Source organism: Sorex araneus, chromosome X (genome assembly GCF_027595985.1).
Source record: "Sorex araneus isolate mSorAra2 chromosome X, mSorAra2.pri, whole genome shotgun sequence".
Classification (NCBI taxonomy): Eukaryota; Metazoa; Chordata; class Mammalia; order Eulipotyphla; family Soricidae; genus Sorex; species Sorex araneus.
The window spans coordinates 288,292,398-288,316,398 of NC_073313.1; the positions used below are offsets into that span (position 1 = coordinate 288,292,398).

Here is a 24,001-nt window from a genome sequence, read left to right on the forward strand (position 1 = left end):
CAGGGGTCCCGCTCAATCCCTGCGCCCCGGGACGCCTGCGCCTGGCGGCTGGGCGGGCAGGGCCAGAGGGCAGGCAGGGAGGGGAGGGGCCTGCGGGGCCGAGAGGGTGGGGCGGGGCCTGCGGGGCCGAGAGGGCGGGGAGGGGCCTGCGGGGCCTGCGGGGCCAGAGGGTGGAGCGGGGCCTGCGGGGCCAGAGGGCGGGGCGGGGCCGAGAGGGCCGGGAGGGCGGGGCCTGCGGGGCCAGGAGGGCGGGGAGGGGCCTGTGGGGCCAGAGGGTGGGGCGGGGCCTGCGGGGCCGAGAGGGCGGGGAGGGCGGGCGGCCCGGAGCTCCTCCCCTTGCCCGCCGCGCGCCAGGCCTGGCCTTCCTTGAGTCGGTGCGCGGGCCGCGAGGAGGAGCCGCTGGCCGGGACCTGCAGCGGGGCTGGCCGGGCTGGTTCGAGCCGGGCCGGGCACGTTGGGGCCGCCAGGTCGGGCGATGCGGGCCGCGGGGCCAGTCCTGGGCGCCGAGGGGTCAGCGGGGCGCGGGCGGCTGGGTACCGCGGGCTGCACGTGGCCTGCTGCGGTGCCCGCGTGCTGGGTGCCCGCCTGCCGGTGCCCGGGCCTGCCCAGGAGCGTTCCTGGCTGGCGCAGGACGATGCCCGGGCCGGCCCAGCTCGCCTCGGGCCAGGGTGGAGCCGGACTGAGAGGAGCAGAGACCCTCAGGGACGTGGGGGCTGGACCCGGCTGCGGTAAGTGACCTCGGGCCCTGACCGACTCAGGCCCTGGCGGTGACGCAGGGGAGGGGATTCGGATCCCGCGAACCAGCCCTTGGGTGGCGTGGTCACTGTCGCCACACTTTGGAAGCAGTACGTTTCTATGCCTCTTGTCTAGATTTTGACCAAGATTAGAGAGAATTGCATTTTCCCCTTTTTTGATTGCAGATGAGATAGATTCGCCCCTTTCCTGTTGGTCACCCGTGTTTCTCTGCGGGCGGAGGCTGGGCCACTCCGAGTAGCACCGCCCAGGTGTGCTTCTGAGTCCTCCGTGTCGGGCTGGGCACGGGGGGCAGTGTCACAGGCCCTGTCCACCTGCAGCGTTTGCCCCTGGGTTCTGGAGCCCTGCCATCCTCCTTCCCTGCCCTGCCAGTGCTTTCTGTCTGTCTGTTTTTTTTTTTAAATTGACTCACCGTGAGCTACAGTTACATAGCTTTCATGTTTGAGTTACAGTCAGACAATAATGGAACACCCATTCCTCCACCGCCAGTGTCCTCAGTATCCCCCACCCCCCACCCCTCCCCCTGCCTCCATGGCAGACAATTTCCCCCACACTCTCTCAGCTTTGGGGCATTATGGTTTGCAATACAGATACTGAGAGGCCATCATGTTCAGTTCTTTATCTACTTTCAGCACACATCTCCCATCCTGAATGATCCCTCCAACACCAGTGACTTAGTGATCCCTTCTCTATCCCAGCTGCCTCCTCCCCCAGCTCATGAGGCAGGCTGCCAACCATGGAGCAATCTTCCTGGCCCTTGTGTCTACTGCCCTTGGGTGTCAGTCTCAGACCAGAGAATTGTAGAATCAACTCGTGCCTTACCATTAAAAATGTTCCATTTGTGGAGCCAGAGAGATATATAGGTGTTCAAGCAGTTGCCTTGCACACAGCCGACCATGGTTGTATTCCACAAATGAGTGCAGTTGTTCTACGTGTCCCTCTCTTTCTGACTCACTTCACTTAGCATGATACTCTCTCTGTCCATCCACTTATAAGCAAATTTCATGACTTCATCTTTCCGAACAGCTGCGTAGTATTCCATTGTGTAGATGTACCAGTGCTTCTTTAACCAGCTAGCTGCTGCTCTGACTTTGGTGTCCTTTGCAAGAAAGAGTCATAAAAATTTTGTTTCATTCAGCATCTCATTCCCAATATTCTGCTTTTCCTGGTATACGGTGAGTTTGGAAAGGCATTATAAAGGCATTATAAAACTAGTGATTGCCAACTTAGTGAGATTTATATTTAAGTCCTCATTCCATACGGTTTAAGCTATGCAGGAAAAGGTAACTGGACCAGTTTCTCCCCCCCCCCCCATACGGGGTGGGGAGAAAATACTAGTTTTTTTTGGGTCACACCCAGTGATGCACAGGGGTTACTCCTGGCTCTGCACTCAGGAATCACCCCTGGCCGTGCTCAGGGGACCATATGGGATGCTGGGAATCGAACCCAGGTCGGCCGCGTGCAAGGCAAATGCCCTACCCGCTGTGCTATTGCTCCAGCCCCTCAGGTGGATTTTTTAAATACTAGAAAATACTAAAATACTAGTCATTTTAGTATTCACAAATAATGACTGCTTTTAAATAGTTTTATATTTTTAAGGCATTCCTGATTCTTTCATCTTATAAAAAAGATTCTGGACTATATGCATTTTTTATAAAATCCCATGAGAGTTTTTACTGTGATGAACATTTGTGGGTGATTTAAACGAGAATTGATACTTCTGTTTGCAGTTCTGGAATAGGACGCACCATTAATATCCCAACCAAGTCTGGTGGATTTTGTTTTGTTTGTTTTGTTTTTTGGGTCACACCCGGCAATGCTCAGGGGTTATTCCTGGCTCTGCACTCAGGAATTACCCCTGGCCGTGCTCAGGGGACCATATGGGATGCTGGGAATCGAACCCAGGTCGGCTGCGTGCAAGGCAAATGCCCTACCCACTGTCCTATTGCTCCAGCCCCTCAGATGGATTTTTTAAAAAAACAAAATAAGGCTCTTTGAGGCAAAGTCAGATAGAAATGTTAGAACTTAATTTTAAACAGGAAGTAAAAAAATGCATTGGGGAAAAATGGATTTCAAAAAGTGGGAGGTGGTGGGCTGGCCACGATGAGCAGCTGCCGGGTTTTCGTTCTTACATGATTTTATTACTTTCTCTACTTAGGTTTGGGGTGCCGGTCTTGGGCTCAGGGGCCCACTGGCCGGTCCCCGGGTGCTGGTGCAGGGCTGTGACTCACCTAGTCGCCCGATGGGTCCCGTGGCCATCTCCCCCGGGTCACACTCCCTGGTGCTGCTTCTTGCACTGTAGTCTCCGGTGAGCCCGTGGAACTGGAATTCAGAGAGAGTGCGGGCTGGTGTGGGTGGGTCTCAGCACCCTTCAGGCTGCACCGCTGGGTGGGTGCAAGGGCATCCTGGGGCCCAGCCATGAAGCAAAGGTCTTTGGGTTTTGTTTTTCCCTTGTGTATTTGAACACTCACTCCCATTCTTTTGCTTTCAAGTTCTGGTGTGATGTGCAGAGGGCTCGGAGAGTGTTCTGGAGACTTCCAGTGGTCTCCATAGGTGTTATCTACGAAAGGAGCTTCAACAATAAGCAATAGGGTGTTTCTCTACAGAAGAGGAAATGGGGCGGCTGTCAGGGGTGCAGCTGGCAACTGGGGCTGGGGAGGCACTACGTTTCCCATAGGCTGATGAAACACACTTTTATTATTTTTTTCCAGTAGCTAAAGGGGCTGACTTTTAAAGAACCCTGTGATAAATCAAGGTAAGTTGGTTTTGTTGGTTTTTTTTGTTGTCGTTGTTATTTTCTTTTTGGGTCACACCTGGCAATGCACAGGGGTTAACTCCTGGCTCTGTACTCAGGAATAACTCCTGGTGGTGCTCGGGGGACCATGTGGGATGCTGGGGATTGAACCCGGGTGGCCGTGTGCAAGGCAAATGCCCTACCTGCTGTGCTATCGCTCCCACCAAGGTAAGTTGGTTTTGGTCATTAGTGTGCTTTGGGGGGCGGGGGGGAGGCCGTCGCACCTGGCGATGCTCAGGGGTTCCTTCTGGCTCTGCTCTCTGTGTTACTCCTGGAGGTGATCAGCGTCGTGCCCACTGTGCTGTCTCTCGGCCGCTTTCATTCTCCAGTTTTCATGAGTGCTAGAAGGGGGCAGCTAGGCCCCAGCCCGCAGTGCTGGTGGGAGATGGAGGTGCCCAGCCACTGGGACTGGTCTCTAGCACCCAGGAGGAAGATTCGCTTCGGGATCATCACAGCATCGCCGAGGCCCTGGGTCCGAAGCTCGCAGCACAGGTGCTCCAGCTCCAGCTGTTGAGTTTCCTTTTCCTTTTTTCAAAAGTGTGAATTGCGAGTGCAGACAGCGGAAGCAGCAGAGCCTCGTCTCCGGAAACCTGTCTCCACTAGCAAGAAAGTAAATTAGCGACGGTACGTAGAAAAAGTTTACTCAGACAAAAAAAAAAGGAAACAGCTGAGAGTGTTTCGAGGCCCGTAAGGTTGGCGGCAGGTGGGGTACAGGGGTGGAGAGAGCAGGTGCATGGGGCAAGCCATGGCTGTGTGGACACGTGGCAGTGACCACCCCCCCTCTGCAGGGCTGCTTTGCCGCGCCCCAGCCCTCCTGGCCCTGTGCGCCTTGCTTGTCTGTGGCGGGCGCAACCCTGGTGAGTGCAGGAGAGAGGTCCGGAGGTGGCCGAGGAATGATGACAATAAAAGGCCGAATTGCAGTGTCTCCCCAGCAGTTGGCTCTCTGGGTGCACGATGACAAAACCCCCCGAAGCGAACCCCATTCTGACCTCGGCGCCGTCAGGGCCCAGTTCCAGGGTGTCCATGCACTGCCGGGCTCCTAAAGGGACGCTCAGCGCCCTGTCCCCTCCCCACACAGCTGGGCTGAGATCACTGCGGGTGGCCCCTAAAACAACGGCTGTGTTTAGGAGCGGGTTTGTTTCTATGTGGATTACCCAGTTGTAACCAAAATTTTCTGCAAGAAGGCTTTTTAAAAATGTTTTTATTTTAAGGACTTCTGTAGCGGTGCCCTGGATCCACCCGGGCCTCACACAGCTCTTCTGGGGCACTGGCCCAGAGCCACACAGCAGCACCGAGCCACAGGCAGCCCGGCCCTTGCCTCTGTGGCAGTGGAAATCCGTCTTCTCCAGGGAAGTTGAGGCCACACGCTCTATCTTGAGTTGGTCTCTGCAGCCTCGTGCAAACCCTGCTTGGTGGGACGTTGGCCTGAACCAAAACCAACGCGGAGGGAGTTCCCGAGGTGCCACTTCCACCTTTCCCAGCTGCAGCGTCTCCTGTACAGACACCAGAATATAAGAGGCTCCGTGTCTGCAGAGAGCCGCCGTGCGTGCGGCATGTTGTCCTTGCTATGGAGAAATACAGCGCGTTCATTTCAAGATTACATTAAAAGCTGGGCCGTTCTGGATGAGTTGTAGCTTGTGTCCTGCAGGTTGCCCGGGTACCAGGGCTCCCTGGGGTGGTTTGACGGTCACTGGACACTTGAGGGTCAGCCTCCATAGTGGAACGACTGGAGGTGATGGGGACAGGTGTGGAGCATGGGTAGGCCCCACCCCACACCTGGGGACCAGGTGTCTTAGAGGGTCTAAGAACCTTAATGAGCAAAAATAAGATTTATGAACCATCAAGTGTACTCAAAATCCCATTGAAAATAGGGAAATTATAACCCGGTGCCACATCAGGATTTTCAGGACAGGTCTCTGTGCGCCAGTTGGTGTCTGCAGACGGGCTCCAGTCCTGAGACATGCCACTTCCCCAGAGTTGTTTAAGTCACCTCCAGAGATTGGAAATTGTATTGTAAATCCCCAGAAGAGCCTGGCAAGCTCCTTGTGGTGTATTCAATATGCCAAAAACAGTAACAATAAGTCTCATTCCCCTGAAGCTGAAAGAGCCTCCAATCGTTGGGAAAGACAAAAGTAAGGAGAGGCTGCTAATATCTCAGGGCTGGGACGAATGGAGACGTTACTGGCACCCACTCAAGCAAATCAGTGAACAATGGGATGACAGTGACAGTAAATCCCAAGTATTTACTATGTATCTTTTCTCTACCCAGTTACCTGGTGATCAGTGTCTTCTGCTGGGTATTTAAAGCCCCAAGTTAGAACTTGAAAAATCCGGAGAATTCTTTTTTTTTTTTAACAGCTAAATCGAACTAATCTGCTTAAATGCTGCTTGCACGAGTGTTTGATCCTGAATTAGTTCCACATCAGGTCAGCAGAGGGCCAGAGACAGAATACAGCAGGCAGTGCACTTGCCTGGCCAGTGGCTGACCCAGTTCTATCCCCAACATCCCTGTATTGTTCCCCACCCCCCAGCACTGCTGGGTGTGATCCAAAGTGACTTAAAAATCACAAATTTACTCCTTTCAAGTCTGTTCAATAAAGTGTTAGAAATGTAAGCCTCAGCCTCTTTCTTTTGAAAATGTTCTCTATTACTCAGCAGTAACTAATTCTAAATAGGGTTTATGCTAATTAATGTCATTTAACTAAGAATCTAGGCTACAGTTACAGCCAGACCCAACCTGGAGGCCTAGTCAGAAACCGGAAGGAAGCGGCTAGAGCTCCTGCCAGCACTGCCTGGTGTGGCCGAACAGACCTCCCCACCCCAACGGGCAGGACTGGTTTCCCTTGCTCTAAGGATGGAATCAGAATGTAATTCCTGCTCGAGAGAAAAGTTCCCCAATATGAAATTAATTTTTCCAAGTAAGAGACGATCAGATAACAGCTCATTTTTTTAAAAAAAGGAAACTTTATTTACTGTAAGGCACGGTGCTGTCCCTGGTTGAGGACCAGCCCCCCCTGAGCTCCTTCCCCCTGGGCAGGCCCAGCAGACAGGGCAGGATGTGGGCGCCGCAGCTCCTGTCCACATTACCAGTCTCCCAAGAAACTGCCCTTAGGCTATGAACAGAACTAAACGTGTCGAGGACTGAAAACTAGCCCAGCTATTACAGATCGAAAAGGATCTGGAGGTTTCCATGTTTGACTAAAAGAAATGCATTTTTCCTGCCACGTAGGTCCCTGTAACCCGATGACTGTTAGGAAATCAGAGCTTGAGAATATTAGGCCCAAGGCTCAGGCTTGGGTCTCACCTGACAATGGGAAGACCTCGGGGCAGTACAGCATATTCTTGAGAATGTCTTCATCAACAGAAACATAGGAAGGCATGGCTTGTTTTACACAAGCTCGTGAGTACTTTGCTCGTGAGTGCTAGCAACTTCATCTACGTTCATATGGTAACTCTGGGAGGGTCATTTCCCTATTGGATGGGTTTTCCATAAACCACCACAAAAACCTTCCCCGGGTTCTCTTTCCTAAAGGAGAAATCCAGTGGAGCCACTTTGCTTTAAGTAGATGAAGTGTATGTATTAGAGCAAGCAAACAACTCGGGGTTATCTAAAAGGTAAACCACAGTCCAGCCGAGCGATGGACAGAGGGGTGGGTGGAATCACTTGGACAGCTTGGTCTCCGAAGGTGTTTCTCCCGTGTCCAGTGTCTTCAGCAGCCGGAACAGCCCAGCCGCTTCTCGTATCCTGCTGAACTCGATGCAGAAGGCCTGCACTTCTATGAACAAGTCCTGCACGTTGATGATCTTGTTGCGGATCAGGGACTGGAGGAACACACACACGAGGCGCACCAAGCGGTTCTGGGAAACGAACGGCAGATCTCAGAGGTCACGTCTGCCTGGCAGGTCTTTAAACTGTCTAGCGAACTTTCTATTACTTACCTGCATATATTTATCCTTGATTTGCTCACAGGTAGAGATGCAATTTGATATATACAGGTGGATAAACTCAGGAGGTAGGTCAACAGCTGTTGTGAGCCTGTCAGGGAAGGAAAAAGGGCCTGTCACCCAGTCATCTTGTAAAAATATGCAAACCTAAGAGCTGCCTCACTTGGTGATAAAAGATCTTTCCCTTTTACTCTGCAAGCCTGTCCTTGCTCTACTGATCTACATCCCTGCAAGCAAAGCGAGGGATGAGCTCAAACTTGCATGTCCCAAAAGGGTGACGACAGTTGAGCTGCTGGTGCCCCAAGGAGAGGGTTGTCCGCTGCCCACCTAAGGCTAGATCAGCAACATTGCAGGAAACCTGGACAGCAAACAGCAGGTGGCCACTGGACCCTGTAGGCGATGCAGAAAGATGGCCATGCAAGTATGTGTGTGTGTGGGTGTGTGTGTGGGGGGGGGTGTTCACCGCTGACATTCCCAGAACCCTCCCAGCTCCGAGGCCCTTTCTCATGGCATCACTATTCTGGTAGAAAACACCGTTACCTGGGTCTCTAAGGGGAAGAATATGCACCCGACAACTAGCGCAGTCAAGCCCAGCAGTTCCATTCTCCCTTGCTTCTGTTCGCGTTAATGGAGGGGCTGGAAGGAATCATGTCGAGCTTGGTGCTGGTGAGGGCAAAGCCAAGAGCTACCTGGCGTCACCGTGTGCAACCTAGACTCGGGACTCAGACAGCAGACCACCAGCTGACTCCGGAACCATTGAGGCGTGGTGGGAGACGAGGGGTCAGGTACTGCACAGGGTTCTGGTGGCTGCCCCGCACACAATTACCCAGACTCCTATTTCCTATGCCAGCCTGATGTGGAAAGCTTAGAGCTGCCCAAGTCAACCTAAGATCTCATTTACTGTCGCCCTCTACCAAGGAAATTTTGCCTACAAAACTTGGTGGTTCAAAGGGGCTAATGTTCTGGGTACATTAACCAGATGGTTCTTAGATGTGTAGTGACACTTTAAAATGGGCTTGTTCGTGAAAAACAAAGAGGAGCACATTTGAACCCTACACTGGGAGCTTCGCACTAGTTGGGAGTGAGATTTCACACGGCTGAGGCTCAGAGAGGTGTGTCTAGACACTTACCGGTTCACAACTTCCATGGAATGCAGAGACATATCCATATTGACCAGGACCGAGAAGTACTCCGTGATCTGGCTCGACTGCATTAACTTCAGCAACATTTCTATGGCAACCAGAGGGTTGTTCTCCACCAGATCGGGAAGTTTGGCGGGAGTGAGGCCAATATGATAAACAAGCTTGGGATCTTTTTCCAGCTCGCCCAGGAGCTAACAACAGTAAAATTCAAAACAATACTCAGTCAAATTCCTGCACACAAAAGGCGATCAAGTCTGCTCAGTCCCCAGCACCAAGACCCCTACGCCCCCAGGTGGAGCCCTGGGGGCCGCGGGCACTCCACAGCAGGGCAGCACCTACTCTTGGGCCCTCTCAGGGAGCTGCCCAGCCCTATGGAGACCCCAGGACACTGCTTGGGAGGCCTCCACACCTCCAAAACAATGCAGAAACCATGACAGTCCTATCTTTTAATTTACATTACAAACAGAAATACCTCTCAGACCATTTTTAAATACATGATCGAGTCTCTCTGCACATGGTCACATGACACTGCAGGGACACCGTCTTTATTGGTTGTGATAATCTGGTCCACCAGGCCTCTGTAGGAATGTTTCCGCTGGTTACAGCCATAAATAAATCTTAACTACCAACTAGTCCCCAATAAGCATGAAGCAGTTAATTCAGGACTGCCAGAAACAGCAGCCCAGCCCGGCCTGGGAAAAGCAGGGACAGAGACAAAGGCACAGAGGCCGGGTCACGCCTGTCCTTCCTCCACTGACCTTGCACCATCACGTATGCCCTGGCCAGGAGGAGTGGGGTGGTTTTGGCCCCTTTACATCCGTGGCCATATCTGGGGTGGGTTTGGCCTTTTTACATCCGTGGCCGTGATGTTGAGAATCACTTTGCCAAGCAAAGGGAGCTGGGCATGGCTTTGATTGCTTGACTCCGGTGTCAAATAATTTCTGGTGTCAGATCAGGATGGAAATGGCCATCTCCTGCCAAGTTCCAAGTACACAGCTGAATAAGTCACCCACCAGAAACCCACCGGGGCACTTCTGCCTCCCCCGGTCCCGGCTGGCCTGCAGGGGCTGTCTTGGCTCTAATCTACCCTGAACAGCTGTGTGACAGGGGCTACTCTGCCCCACTGTGACAGCCAAGCTCGCACATAGCAGGGACATTCCCAAAGTGAGGCCCATGCTGCCCCTCTCCCAGAGCCAAAATGACCCAGCAAGAACCAACACTCGGAGCCATTGGAAGCCTACCCACACCGCCCAGACTGCTGGGCCTGTCATGTTGCAGAAAGAACCAAGCTGGACTCACTAAATCTCAGGAGAGAGCAACAAGCTGCAGGTGCTGCGACCAGGTCAACCATCCAGTTAAAAACTTAATTCCAGCTGTGTCACCCTATTTAAAATTTTAGAATTCCTGGAGTGACGTCTCATACTTTACACCACTGATATACCAGGAGTAGCACACCACATTGGATGGGATGTAAAGCAGAAGGCAGCTGACCTCTAGTTAAAAACCTACACATACACACTAGCACACAGGGCTCAACCTGTACCAGCTCGTTAGTAATCCCTGACACTAACTCTAGACGAACCCTCAGACAAGAGCTTGATGGCTCCAGGCTGAGATACAACAATGTTCACACACTCCCTTCTAAGGAAACTTTTCTCATCATTTTTAGTGGATTATTCATAACAAGCGATACAAAATAAATGATTTAGGATCTACTATTGGGGCAGGCCTGGGTAGCATTTGGGAACATTTGAAAGAGTGGTGGTGGGAAGGTGTAATGGTGGTGGGATTGGTGTTGGAATATTGTGAACAACTCTATAAAAATAAGATGTTAAGCAATGTTTACAATCAATACCTGTGTTTGCTGAGGAGACGATAAAGGACTTTTGAAAGCTTTGGCCATTATCCGCTTGATCTCTACACCAGTGCTGTTCTTAATACACATGGACTTATCCCACTGGATCCCATGGTCCGGCTCGGCGGGATTCAGCCACGCCAGCTCGTCCTCACAAATATGGAGTGGAGGTGGTGGGCGAATAAACTCTGGACGGAAATGGCCTGGAGAGAGTAAGAATATTTGACTGGGTCAGTGAAAAGATTAAAACCAGACACAGCTGCACGCTTCCTGCACCCCCTCCCATAAGGAGGCACCCCCAGGACTGCCAGGGTCACACGATCATTATTTCAATGACAAAAAACTCAGCCTACCATTCAGGCCATAAACAAGAAAAAGCAACTAGTCTAACATTATTCCAGAACCCAAATCTGCTGATTTTTGAAGAGTGACGATGTGTGTCTTACTAACCCCAATACAAGTCAGTCAAACACGACATCACTCAGCCACAAAAGACCATCCAGGGCAGCCTTGATGCAGGCTGGGCGCGCTCGCCCCACTCCTAGTCACCAGTGCCAACCTCAGCAGTCCCTACAGGCTGTACTGGTTTTACCTGACTCTTCTACTCTGCTGATGGTAGGTAAAATTTTTAAATCCCTGGTTGTAACATTTTTAACAACAAAATTAAATTTATGTTCTAAAAAAAATCCCACTTCAGAAGATCAAGTGTGAGGAATCCAACTAAACTCGATGAGGGGAGCAGGCGTAGCTAGACCTACTCTCGATGGGCGGTTTGGGCCCGCTGACTAGGGCTTCTGTGATCTGCGAGGCCACCGAGCTGTCGAAGCCGGAGTCGGAGGAATCAGGGTCGGGGTCGCTGAGGATGCTCGGGAAGCTGGCCTTGCTCTGCGTGGGCAGCTCAGACTGGCGCTCTGAAAGAGACGGAGGTTTCATTCATCATGGGCCACACCCAGCGGTGCTCAGGACTCCTGGCCAGCTCAGGCTAACCTGGGTCAGCAGCAGGCAAAGCAAACACCCTCCACGTTGTACTACTGCTCTGGCCCCAGGAGAAGCGTGTTCACATAGAAGGCAACAAAACTGAGAGCAGAAAAGACAAACCAGGAACCTGGGGAAAGCGATCCGATTTTTTCCCTCGGCTCCTATTAGTGATCTGTATAAAAAACCAAACAGCAGGAAAAGGACCAAGGACTGAGGTATTTTACAGTACGCAAAATGTAACAACCCATAAACACCTGAAAACATATCCAAGTGCATCAGGAACAGAGGAAAGTCAGTCAATGCGTGAGGTACAGATGGCCAGAAACGGAAAGGCCTGCCAGCAAGTGCCACGGGGATGGAAAGCACCTGGCACTCGAGCCCGGCTCCTCTGCCGGCTCCAAGACCTCATGCCCAGACAGTTCCACTGGGCAGGCAGCTACCTTATGTGCAGGTTCCGAGACCGCTCTGGGGGGAGAATCCCGCACTCGGGCCCCTCAGTCTGAGTCAGAGCGGCCACTCCAGCCTGGCCGCTCTGTCATTTTCCGGCCCCCATTCCTGTCATGGTACTGTTTGTGCCCAATGTTCTTTAAATCTTTCTCATTTTAAATTCACTTTAAATCACTCAATTACAAGGTACTTCTCATCTATGAAGGGACTTGGCTCAATTCCTGACACTGCAAAAGAGAAAAGAAGAAAAACCCTCTCAGGCCGGCCCACGTCATCACAGGTGCAGGGAGGCCCGGATCTCATCTACACTTCAATAGGGCTCAGGGCTTACTCCTGACTCTGTACTCGGGGGTCGTTCCAAAGGATGGAATCCGGGTCGGCTGTGTACAAAGCAAGTGCCCTTCCTGCTATACTATTGCTCAGATACCCTCAAATATATATCACTTCTGGAAATAAGATGATTGGAAAGGCCTTTGAGTCAAAATAGAGAGTATGGGGAATATTGTCTGCCATGGAGGCAGGGGGAGGCTGGGAAAGGAGGGTATACCCGGGATATTGGTGGTGGGGAATGTGCACTGGTGGAGGGATGGGTGTTTGATCATTGTGTGATTATAACTCAAACATGAAAGCTTGTAACTATCTCACGGTGATTTAATAAAATAAAAAATTAAAAAGAAAAAAAAGAAAGGCCTTTTTGTCTGTACCCAGTTTTCATACTGTTATTGGCTAAAGAAACGATCCCTTTCTTTCAACAAACTGTTTTAAGACACTTGTCCTATACTTTGCCCAGCGCAACACTGGTTATCCCAAGCACCCCAAGAGTCATCCCTGGGCACTGCCGTGTGTGATTCCGTCCAAGCCCCCAACAACAACAAAACTTTAAGTGTCATAATGTGTTCTCTAATTCCAAGTAACCACTTTTATACTATTAATACCCATAGTGCAAAAGTGAGGTTCAGAATGCCCCAAGGAAATAGCTTCTGTTTTTCAGATGCTCTACAGAGTAGTCAGAAGCAAGATGGACTCACAGAGCCGTTTACCATCCGAATCACTCTCTGACAGGGGACGGGCACTGCACTTCTCTGTGTTTAATCTGGGGGTCACCCGGGGCCATGCAGTGAAGGGCTTCCTCAGTCAGAGCACTTGCTCCCAAAACATCCATGTCGCTCAGAGCTCACACAAAAGGCGCCTCTAGGAATTTGAATGATGCCAGGGCAGAGTCCAGAACTGCGCCAGTCACAGCCTCTGGAAGCTGCATCCCCTCCCTGCAGTCCTTACACAGGGGGCTCTCCCCCAGCTCAGGTCTACAGGGCCTGTTATTTTCTGCACGCCCAAAGAAAGGGTCAAGATAATGTAGGAACAGAGGATAAAGGGCAGTCTACATTTCCGAGGGGAGAATGTACTCAAATCTGCAGGAATGAGCACTGTGCATGGGTTAAATGCACAGAAACCAAAACCAGCAGACAGGAGGCCCTTCCTTTTTTTCTTTTGAGCAGAGCAGGGGCACACCTGGCTCTGCACTCAGGAGTCATTCCTTGTGGTGCTCAGGGGACACAATGGGATGCCGGCGTACAAACCCGGGTCAGCCTCATGCGAGACAAATGCCCAGCCCACTGCACTATCACTCGAGCCCCATCAGATGGTTTTCTAAAGGTGCCAAAGGAATTTTGTGTGAATTATTATTTTTTTTTAATTTCTATAAAACAAACTGTGGGGATTTTGATTAGAACCATCAAATCTTTATTACATGAGCAAAGCTCACATTAGAAAATGTTCTTCAGCAGACTGAACTTTCATCCGGCATCCTATGGAAACTGGGCAGCGGAAATGCAGCGGACTCTGCATCCTCAAGCGGCGTGAGAAGCTCCATTCCCATAGCTCAGCATCCGAGCCAGGCACATCAGAGACTTTCCCTGCCAGCCCCACAAGAAACAGGCAACAGTGATCCCTGCAAACGCCTTACCTGCCAGGGCCAGCTGGAGGCCACTGATGTCCACAGACTGGCCAGTGCCCCCCACATCCATGAGTGCAATCTGTCGAGGGGTCTTTTTGAAGAGCTCCCTTGGGGGTGCCAGCATTAGCTGGGAGAGAAAAAACTTCTCGGGGGGAGTTATCGGAGGCAGAAACCCTGTGAAGAAAAACGAAAGTTTCTTCAACAGCCATTTTCAGGAATTACTCTGGGACAGTGTCTGCCACCACAGCCCACAGTTATAACCAGGCCGCAGTCATTAAATGCCATCTGAAACTCAGTCTCTTTACCACTGACAACTTTGTTTTCTAACATATTCACAGCCAAACCACCAGCAGTGGAGATGCTGCGAGGTGGCAGCCATGTGCAGGAGGCTGTCTGCTGCTGCGCCAACCCACCCAGCAGAGAGCCTGCCCACCTCTCGGCCTGGCCGCACTCACGTCCTCAGCGCCCAGGTTCCACTCTAGCCCACCCACATATCTCACACACACACACACACACACACACACACACACACACACACACACACACACACACACACACACACACTCCCCCGAGTGCCATGTCTTTTATTTTCATAAGGTTGTTCACAATAACCGGTTGCATTCAGTAGTCCAACCTTACCTACCACCATTATTTCAAATTTTCCCATCACCCAAGCCTGCCCCAATAGCAGGCCCTAAATAATTTACTTTGTATCGCTTATGAATAATTCTCTAAAAATGATTTTGAAAGGTTCCTTTGAAGAAAGTGTGTAGATGGTTGCATTTCGGCCTAGAGCTACTGAGTCCCGTGTAAGAGATTATTAACATGCTGTAACAGGCTGACTCTTGTGAGTTACTATTTTAATTGAGATTGCTTGTCTTCTACCTTGTCCTCTCCAACGTGCGCTACTCCTGGTACATCAGTGATACAGAGCATGAGATGCTGCGCGGCCAAGAACGTGGCAACGAGCCCCAGGAATTCTACAATCTTAAATAAGTGATACAGCTGGAGTCCAATGTCAACCTGCCTAGTGACTAGAGGTCTGAGGCGCCTCTGCAGCTCGTTGCTCTTTTCCAAGACCCATTCTGAATCTCTGGATCATGGCTGCTTAAAGACTTTATAAGGTGCACCCCAGGCTCCCGGAGTACAGGGTGATGGGGGAGGTCACCCGCCCTGACCCCCGAGAGCCTGGAGATTTTGGTCAGCTTTTCAACAGATTCATTCGTGGGTGAGGCTCATGGGAGCCTACCACCACTTCAGGGACCTCTTGATTCCATTCTCGGCTTGTTTGCACAGAACCAAACCCCAAGTCACCATCCCTGAGCCGGCCTGTCCCCCCACCTTCCGACCCCGTCTGATCCCACCTGCACACCCCTCCTGTTCCTGATGCCCTGCACTGCACCTGGACACTGGGCAGGGGCGGGCATGACCCCTGGTGTTGGCCCGAGCAGCGGTGCCAGTGGCCAGAGTGACCCCTAGGTGCGGAGTGACCGCGCCCCCGCCGCGCGCCCCCCGCCCCGGCCCCACCTGCTGACCCGAGAGCGGCGGGCGGTCGGGCTCGCGCGCGGGCGGCGCGGGGTTGAGCAGGTGCGCGAAGCCCGCGGCGAAGGGGCTGGCGGCCAGCGGCTCGGTGCGGTACATCTCCCAGAGCAGGTAGAGCGCCGTGAGCCGCTGCGCCGCGCCGGGCAGCAGGTCGGGCTGCTGCAGCAGCAGCACCAGCGCCGAGCCCAGCCGGAAGTGCTCGGCCTTGCCGAAGTAGTGGTGGAAGGCGCTGGACAAGCCCTCGAACGTGCTGCCGCCCGCCTCCTCCGACACGATGCTCAGCAGGCTCGCCAGGTCCTTGGCGCTCAGGCTCATGTTGCCGGGGCCGGGGGGACGGAAGGGGCGTGAGTGGACGGCCGGGGAGGGCGGGCCGGAGGGTGGACGGGCTGCGGGGACGCGCCGGGGGACGGGCCGGGGAGAACGGGCCCGACAGCCGGCGGGCCGGAGAGCGGACGGGCTAGACAGCAGACAGCGCCGAAGAGTGGACAACGCCGGAAAGCTCGGAAAACGCGACAGCGCCGGAAAGCGCCACCAAGCGCCGCGAAGAGCCGCCAAGCGCCGGAAAGCGCGGAGAGCGCCGGAAAGCGCCACCGCGCGACAGCACCGGAGAGTGCCGCAAAGCGTCGGAAAGCGCCGCCGCGCGACAACGCCGGAGAGCGCCGCCAATCGCCGCCAACCGCCGCCGGAAGTGGGCGTGTCCCTCGCGGACGTCCGGTCTGCGCGCGCTTCCGGGGCGGGGCGGCCCTGCTCGGGCATGCGCAGTAGCGGCTGCTAGGGCGGCGCGCGCGACCGGGAGAAACGGGCGGCGGCGGGACTAGAGCGATAGTACAGTGCGGAGGGCGTTGGCCTCGCTCGCGGTCTCCCGGGTTCGATCCCCGGCGTCACTAGGGTCTCTGCGCACTGCCAGGAGGGGTTCCTGAGCATCGCCGGATGTGACCCCACCCCCCAAAAAAGTGAAGAATCGGGGGAAGGGGCGCCGTGTCGGGCGGCGGGACGCCCCGCTGCAGAGGCCCGGGGTTTGCAGCCAGGCTCCCAACTTGTGTTTGCAAACTCGCAGATGTGGGTGCAACTGTCGGCCACGTGGGGTCAGGCACCTGGAGCCAGGCGAAAGCTTGGAAGACAGACGCTTTGCAGAGTGGAGTCCAGGCCCGCTCAGATGGCCTCGCCTGCCGCGGGGCTGCAAGGCTGGAGATGGGCGCCCAGCCCAGGCTCAGTCCTGGGCGCAAGGGAAACGCGGGACGGGGCTCGCTCGTGCCGGCGGGGGGGATGCCCGAGCACAGCCCAGCTCGGTCCCAAACCCAAGAAACAAAAACCCAAACCAGATTTGTTTCCCTTTCTTACCAAGCAAAGACAGCAGACCCTTGGCCTAGGGGTAAAAGCTCGGATTACCAAACAGTGAAGAGGCGGGGCCCCTGCCGGGACTGAGGTGGAAGGGAGACCCGAGATACACGGGGACAGTCACAGGGGTCTTGGTCCTTCCTGACTGGGGGCTGAACTACCAGACGGTCACTGTCATCATCATGTCACCTAAACTCCAGTCAAGATAGATAAAAACTCTTCCCTCCTGGGACAAGGAGCACAGAGCCAAAACTGCAGCGCTGCTGGGTGCGGCATACAGACATACACATGCACACACATGCACACGAGCACTCACATGCACACCTTCCCTGGGCGTGCATTTAGTGTTCTTATCTGCTAACAGAATCATGACTGACTCATGCATCCTCAAAGGCAATTAGATGATTCAATTTACTTGGCGCAAGATGCCAAAAATCTAACTTTATTTTTTTTAATTAAGTTTTATAAAACGGTCTTATGTAGGCAGGAGATTTCTAATACAGTCGCTAGGAGTGTCCGGGCAGCCCGCTGCCATTCGGCACCCACCACCTCTCTGGCAGCCTCCACGCTCCCCACTGCGGTGGTCCCTGGACCCCACATCCTGCCTGAGCAAACTCTGCAGTCCTTCCGGCAGGCTCTGTCGTCACTGGCTGATTTTATTCCCTCACCCTGTTCTCTACTCCACTTTGTGAGACACCATTTGTCTTTCCTGGGGTTTACTTCACTCTGCAGCCCTTGTTCCCCCAGAGCAGCTGATGGCAAGGTTTCATCCTTGATCTTGGCCGACTGGTATTCCATGTGTCTATAAACCACTGGTTCCTTTGGAGGGTGGGGGCTCACCCGGAAGTGTCAGGGGCCACACCTGTTTCTGTGCTCAGGCCGAAAGCTCATAGCCACCACCACTAGCAAGGCAGACATCTCATTCTTTGTCTAACTCTGGCCCAGACCGCAATTTCTCTCTTCACTCATCTGTTCTTGGGTTGTTTCCAGATCTGGGCTATTGTGAATAACACTCTAGGCACCCTGAATGCAAATCTATTTGCAGTATTTGTGGTTTTGGTCTCTTGGGGTAGAAGCCAAGAAATGAAATCTCTAGGTAGTGCTGGAAGAAACAGAGGAATGCAAATATCTGTTCTCCACTGTGCTTTGGGGCCTTGAGGTAGGTGCCACATCATCTACCTCAAGTAGTGGAATGACTTGGTCAAATGGAAGCTCTAGTTTTTTTAAGAATATCATTGTTTCCCATAAAAACTAAACAAGCCGATGTCCCCCCCAGCAGTGAGTGAAGGTTTCTTTCTTAGCTTCTGCATTCACACGGACACTGCTTTTTCTTGATGCAAGCTGCTACCTCTGGTAAGAGGGGATGCCTTGTGGTTTTGATTTGAATTTCCCTGATGATTAGTGATGCAAAGAATTTTTTATATGCCTTTTAGCTATTTACATTCCTTCTTTGAGAAAGTTTCTGTTCGTCTCTTCTTCCTATTTGGGTTTGGGAGGTTGGGCCACACCCAGCTGTGCTCAGGGCTTACTCCTGGCTTTGAACTCATGGATCACTCCTGGAGGATGTGAGAGATCGTTTGGGGTGTCCGGCATCAAACCTGGGTCAGCTGCACGCCAGGCAAGCACCCTACCTGCTATACAATCATTCTGGCCATGGAGTTGATTTGGGTTTTTTTTTCTTTCTTTCTTTCTTTTTGGCCTAGTTCTAGCAGTACTTATATGTACTTATATCTTAGATAGTCACTGTTAGATGAGTGATGGGCAAATAATTTCTCCCAGTCTGTGGGCGGTCTTTGTGTTTTTTTTGGTTTTGTTTTTGTTGTTGTTGTTGTTGTTTTTGGGGTCACACCCGGCGATGCACAGGGGTGCATCACTCCTGGCTCTGGACTCAGGAATTAATGCTGGCAATACTCAGGGGACCATATGGAATGCTGTGAATTGAACCTGGGTCGGCTGCATGCAAGGCAAACGCCCTACCGGCTGTGCTATCACTCCAGCCCCAGGAGCTTCTTAATGTAGTCCTATTTGTTTATCTTTGTTTCTGTTTCCTTGGTCAATATCATTGATTATAGATGCCTCTACCTTCAGTATTGTAGAGAATTCTGCCTATATTTTCTTCTACTATACCTTGTGGCTTGAGGTCTGATAGAGAGGTCTTTAATCCATTTTTATTTGACATTTGTGCCTGGTGTTAGAAAGAGGTCTGACCACAAACCATAAGGTACATTGAAGACAAGGTAGGCAAAACCCTCCAGGATATTGAAGATAAAGGTATCTTCAAAGATGACACGGAACTAAGCAATCTAGTAAAAACAGAGATCAACAAATGGGACTACATTAAACTAAAAAGCTTCTGCACCGCAAAAGATACAGCGACCAGAATACAAAGACTATCTACAGAATGGGAAAGGATATTTACACAATACCCATCAGATAAGGGGTTGATATCAAGGGTATATAAAGCACTGGTTGAACTCTACAAGAAGAAAACATCCAACCCCATCAAAAAATGGGGCGAAGAAATGAACAGAAACTTTACCAAGGAAGAGATACGAATGGCCAAAAGACACATGAAAAAGTGCTCTACATCACTAATCATCAGAGAGATGCAGATCAAAACAACCATGAGATACCACCTCACACCACAGAGGCTAGCACACATCCAAAAGAACAAAAGCAACCGCTGTTGGAGAGGATGTGGGGAGAAAGGGACCCTTCTACGCTGCTGGTGGGAATGTCGGCTAGTTCAGCCCTTTTGGAAAACAGTATGGACGATTCTCAAAAAACTAGAGGTTGAGCTCCCATTTGACCCAGCAATACCACTGCTGGGAATATATCCCAGAAAAGCCAAACAGTATAGTCGAAATGACATCTGCACTTATATGTTCATCGCAGCACTGTTTACAATAGCCAGAATCTGGAAAAAACCCGAGTGCCCTAGAACAGATGACTGGTTGAGGAAACTTTGGTACATCTATACAATGGAATACTATGCAGCTGTTAGAAAAAATGAGGTCATGACGTTTGCATATAAGTGGATCAACATGGAAAGTATCATGCTAAGTGAAATGAGTCAGAAAGAGAGAGACAGGATGAACCAAGAGCCGCGGCACGAGAAGCAGAGCCTCCCGCCTACTGACTGTGATCCTGAGGTCTCCTAACCCATTTTGGCACCAGAGCAGATTCTTGCAGCCATGCATTTTGACTGCGAACTGAACTACAACCTCGTGCAGCCCGGGGAGGGATTTTTTTCCCTCTCCACCCCATTTTTCTGAGCGAAAATGGCGGCAGCGGCAGCAGCCACGCGGTGAGAGCCACCCTCTAAGACCCCTGCACCAGGAGGTAGGACTTTCTTTAGTGACGTAGCCTGTAGGTGATCCTGGGAGGGGAGGTGTTCCCGGCGCGCCTTCCGCCCAGAGATGAACCAAGAGCCGCGGCACGAGAAGCAGAGCCTCCCGCCTACTGACTGTGATCCTGAGGTCTCCTAACCCATTTTGGCACCAGAGCAGATTCTTGCAGCCATGCATTTTGACTGCGAACTGAGCTAAAATATTAGAAATCCAAAACCGCGCGGCCGCAATAGCGGCCGCGCGGACTCAAAGTCTTCACCTTTACCAAGTAAGAGAAATTATTAGATGATGCTTATTCAGCAGGCCTGATTGTTGGGGAAAATTTCCAATCAACAATGGTGAGTTCTGTATGGAAATATGAAATGTACTCAATATATAGAGAGAGTAGTGGGAATATCATCAGCTACTTAGATGGGGGAGGGGTGGGAGGGGGGTGTATTGGGGTTCTTGGTGGTGGAATGGGTGCACTGGTGAAGGGATGGTGGTTTGGTCAGTGTTTGACTGTGACTTGAACCTGAAAGCTTTGTATTTTTTGTTTTCACGGTGGTTCAATAAAATATTTCTTAAAAAAAAAAAAAAAGAAAGAGAGAGACAGACATAGAAAGATTGCACTCATCTGTGGAATATAGAATAATAGAATATAAGACTAACACCCAAGAATAGTAGAAATAAGTACCAGGAGGTTGTCACCATGGCTTGGAGGCTGTTCTCTCATTCTGGGCAACTCAGAGAAGGGAACACCAAGTAAAATGTGGTTGTTGGTCATGTGGGGGAAAGATGATGCGGGCTGAATATAGACTAGAGACAACACAATGGCCACTCAACACCTTTATTGCAAACCACAACACCTAATCAGAGAGAGAGAACAAAAGGGAATACCCTGCCATAGTGGCAGTGTGGGGTGGGGGGAGACGGGACTGGGGAGGGGGGGAGGGATGTTGGGTTTACTGGTGGTGGAGAATGGGCACTGGTGAAGGGATGGGTTATCAAACTTTGTAAGGGAGAAACATGAGCACAAAAATTTATAAATCTGTAACTGTACCCTCACGTTGTCTCACTAATTAAAAATAAACTATTAATTAAAAAAAAAGAATTGTTAAAATATCTGACCCCAATATGCCATAAGTTGTGATAACTGTGGTGAATAAAAACTGGTTCAATCTGTAAAAGAAAGAAAGAAAGAAAGAAAGAAAGAAAGAAAGAAAGAAAGAAAGAAAGAAAGAAAGAAAGAAAGAAAGGAAGAAAGAAAGAAAGAAGGAGGTCTGAGTCTTTTGACTCAGTTTTTTCAACACCATTTGTTGAGGAGGCCTTCCTTTTGTCACTTAATTTTTTCTCCTTTATCAAAAATTATCTGTCTATATACAGAGGTTATGTTTGTAGGTTTTCAATTGTGTTCTACTGATCTGAGAGTCTCTCCAGTACCACACTGTTTTAATTACTATAGCTTTGTAGTACATTTTGAAGTTGTGAAGCATGATGCCTCCCATCTTCTTTTTCCCCAGGATTGCTTTTGCTATTCAGGGGGATTTGTTATTCCATGTGAATTTCAGAAGTGTTTGATCTATCTTTTTAAAAAATATTATGGGTATTTTTTTTTTGCTTTTTTTTTTTGGGTCTCACCTGGCGATGCACAGGGGTTACTCCTGGCTTTGCACTCAGGAGTTACTCCTGGCGGTGCTCAGGGGACCATATGGGATGCTGGGGATCGAACCCGGGTCGGCCGCGTGCAAGGCAAACGCCCTACCCGCTGTGCTATCGCTCCAGCCCCGTATTATGGGTATTTTTATAGGGATTGCAATGAATCTATATAATGCTTTGGGGAATAGTGACATTTTGATAATGTTAGTTCTCCAGATCTATTGATAGGGAATAAGTTTCCATTTCTTCCTGTCCTCTTTTATTTATTGAAGTAGTGTTTTGTAGTTCTCTTTGTATTGATCTTTCACCTCTTTTGTTAAGCTGACTCCCAGGTATTTGATTTTCTGAGGCACAATTGTGAAAGAGATTGCTTTTTAAATTTCTCTCATTTCATTATTTGCATATGGAGCTATGGAGTTTTACATATTGATTTTGCAGCCTGACACTTTATTATATGTGTCCCCTGCTTCTAGGAAGTTTTTTGTAGAGTCAGTTGGGCTTGCCATGTGCAGTATCATGTCATCACGAATAGTGAGAACTTGACTTACTCTTTTTCTATCTGATGGCTTACTGCTGTAGCAAGTACTTTCAGTATTATACTGAATAGTAATGGTGAGATTGGGTCCTTTGTCTTATGTATGATCTTAGAGTTTCAGTTTTTCACCACCAAATGCTGTTTGCTGTGGTCTTGTGGTAGATGACTTTGACTATGTTGAGGAAAATTTCTTCAATTTCCATTTTGTTGAGAATTTTTTTTATCACAATGGGTGTTGTGTCTTGTCAAGTGCTTTCTCTATGTCTACTGACCTAATGATCTTTATTTTTCCTTGTATTAATATTGCATAGCACAGCAGGTAGGGTATTTGCCTTGCATGCGGCCAACCTGGGTTTGATTCCTTCGTTCCTCTCAGAGAGCCCGGCAAGCTATAGAGAGTATCCTGCCAGCACAGCAGAGTCTGGCAAGCTATCCATGGTGTATTCGATATGCCAAAAACAGTAACAACAAGTCTCACAATGGAGACATTACTAGTGCCCGCTCGAACAAATCAATGAACAACGGGAGGACAGTGCAACAGTGCTACAGTGCTACATTGATTGACTTGCTTATGTCAAACCATCCTTCAGCAGGTCAACTTTTGATTCTATTCATCATTTCCGTGCTATAGACCCATTTGGTTACATATGCTTCTGTTTTCATGACCACTGGCAGTGAGTTATTGAAGATGCTTCCAGAGACTTATCCCTATCCTAGAGAGTTCTGTTGTGTTTCTACCATATATTTTATGGATTCTGATCTAATATTAATATTTTTAATCTGTATTTTTGTTTTTAATTGATTTTTAATTAATTTTAGTGGTAAGTGTGAAATAGGGATCAAAATTAACATTTTTTTTTTGCATATGGCTATCCAGTTTTCCCAAAACCATTGGTTGAAAAACTTTTTTTTTTGTTCCATTTCATACACCTAGTCCCTTTGTCAAAGATTCATATACCTGAGGGTTGATTTTGGGTTCTCAATTCTATCCTATTAGTCTTTATTATACTTGCCAAGTATAGTATCATGTCCTCACGTACCAGTACCATACAATTTTTAAAAATTGAATCATAGTGTGATATACAGTTACAGAATTCATGATTAGGTTTCAGTCATGCGATTTTCCAACATCCTTCCCTTCACTAGTGTACATTTCCCACCACCAGTGTCTCCAGATTCCCTCCCCCCACCCCAGCCAGCCTACCCCAAAGGCTGACTTTGACTCTCTCTCTCTCTCTCTCTCTCTCTCTCTCTCTCTCTCTCTCTCTCTCTCTCTCTCTCTCTCTCCCTCTCTCTCTCTCTCATCTTCCATTTAGGCACTGTACTTTTCAATACAGTTACTGAAAAGTTATCATGTATATCACTTTTCCTCCTTTCAGCACTCACTTCTTGTCTGGAGTGGTCATTTCCAGTTAGCATTATCACAGTGTTCCCTTCTCGGGCCAAACAGCACTCCCTGACAACTTGTGTCGAGCTTTCTGCTGTGGACCAGCCCTCCTGGTCCACATTTCTACTATCTTTGACTATTCATCTCATACTATGTTTTTTTATATCCTGAAAATGAGTGCTGTCATTCTATGTCTGCCCTCTCCCTCGGACTCATTTCACTCAGCATGATACTCTCCATGGGCTGGAGCGATAGCACAGCGGGTAGGGCATTTGCCTTGCACACGATCAATCTGGGTTCGATTCCTCCACCCCTCTCAGAGAGCCCGGCAAGCTACCGAGAG

The 24,001-nt window shown here is 50.4% G+C and overlaps 1 protein-coding gene, 1 long non-coding RNA gene and 1 other non-coding gene across 4 annotated transcripts; 2 read left to right on the plus strand and 1 right to left on the minus strand.

Annotated features, from left to right (window-relative positions):
* Positions 1-293: 293 nt before the first annotated feature.
* Positions 294-4,098, plus strand: LOC129399963 (uncharacterized). Of its 2 annotated transcripts, none has more exons than XR_008627315.1 (4): positions 294-728; positions 3,465-3,508; positions 3,607-3,715; positions 3,967-4,098. It is a non-coding gene; the product is annotated as an uncharacterized LOC129399963 (long non-coding RNA). The 2 variants fall into 2 exon arrangements; XR_008627316.1 differs by having other exon boundaries at positions 3,877-4,012.
* Positions 4,099-4,432: 334 nt separating this feature from the next.
* Positions 4,433-4,542, plus strand: LOC129400192 (small nucleolar RNA SNORD89). The gene has a single exon (XR_008627512.1). It is a non-coding gene; the product is annotated as a small nucleolar RNA SNORD89 (small nucleolar RNA).
* A 1,343-nt stretch (positions 4,543-5,885) lies between these two features.
* On the minus strand, positions 5,886-16,166 carry CNOT11 (CCR4-NOT transcription complex subunit 11). Its single transcript, XM_055121303.1, has 7 exons — positions 15,404-16,166; positions 13,878-14,042; positions 11,248-11,400; positions 10,490-10,692; positions 8,623-8,825; positions 7,487-7,583; positions 5,886-7,405 (listed from the first exon to the last, which is right to left on the minus strand). Exons 1-7 carry the CDS (start codon positions 16,164-16,166, stop codon positions 7,208-7,210), a joined length of 1,782 nt encoding a protein of 593 aa, XP_054977278.1. The 3' UTR covers positions 5,886-7,207.
* Positions 16,167-24,001: the final 7,835 nt, after the last annotated feature.

Excerpts from the sequence above, each read along its gene's own strand:
- CNOT11 (XM_055121303.1), bottom strand. The coding sequence starts at position 16,166 with ATGCCCGAGCAGGGCCGCCCCGCCCCGGAAGCGCGCGCAGACCGGACG. Across the intron at positions 10,693-11,247 it reads GCCCAAACCGCCCATCGAGA|GCCATTTCCGTCCAGAGTTT; the intron begins GTAGGTCTAGCT and ends TACTCTCTCCAG. Across the intron at positions 7,584-8,622 it reads TCCATGGAAGTTGTGAACCG|GCTCACAACAGCTGTTGACC; the intron begins GTAAGTGTCTAG and ends CTTCCCTGACAG.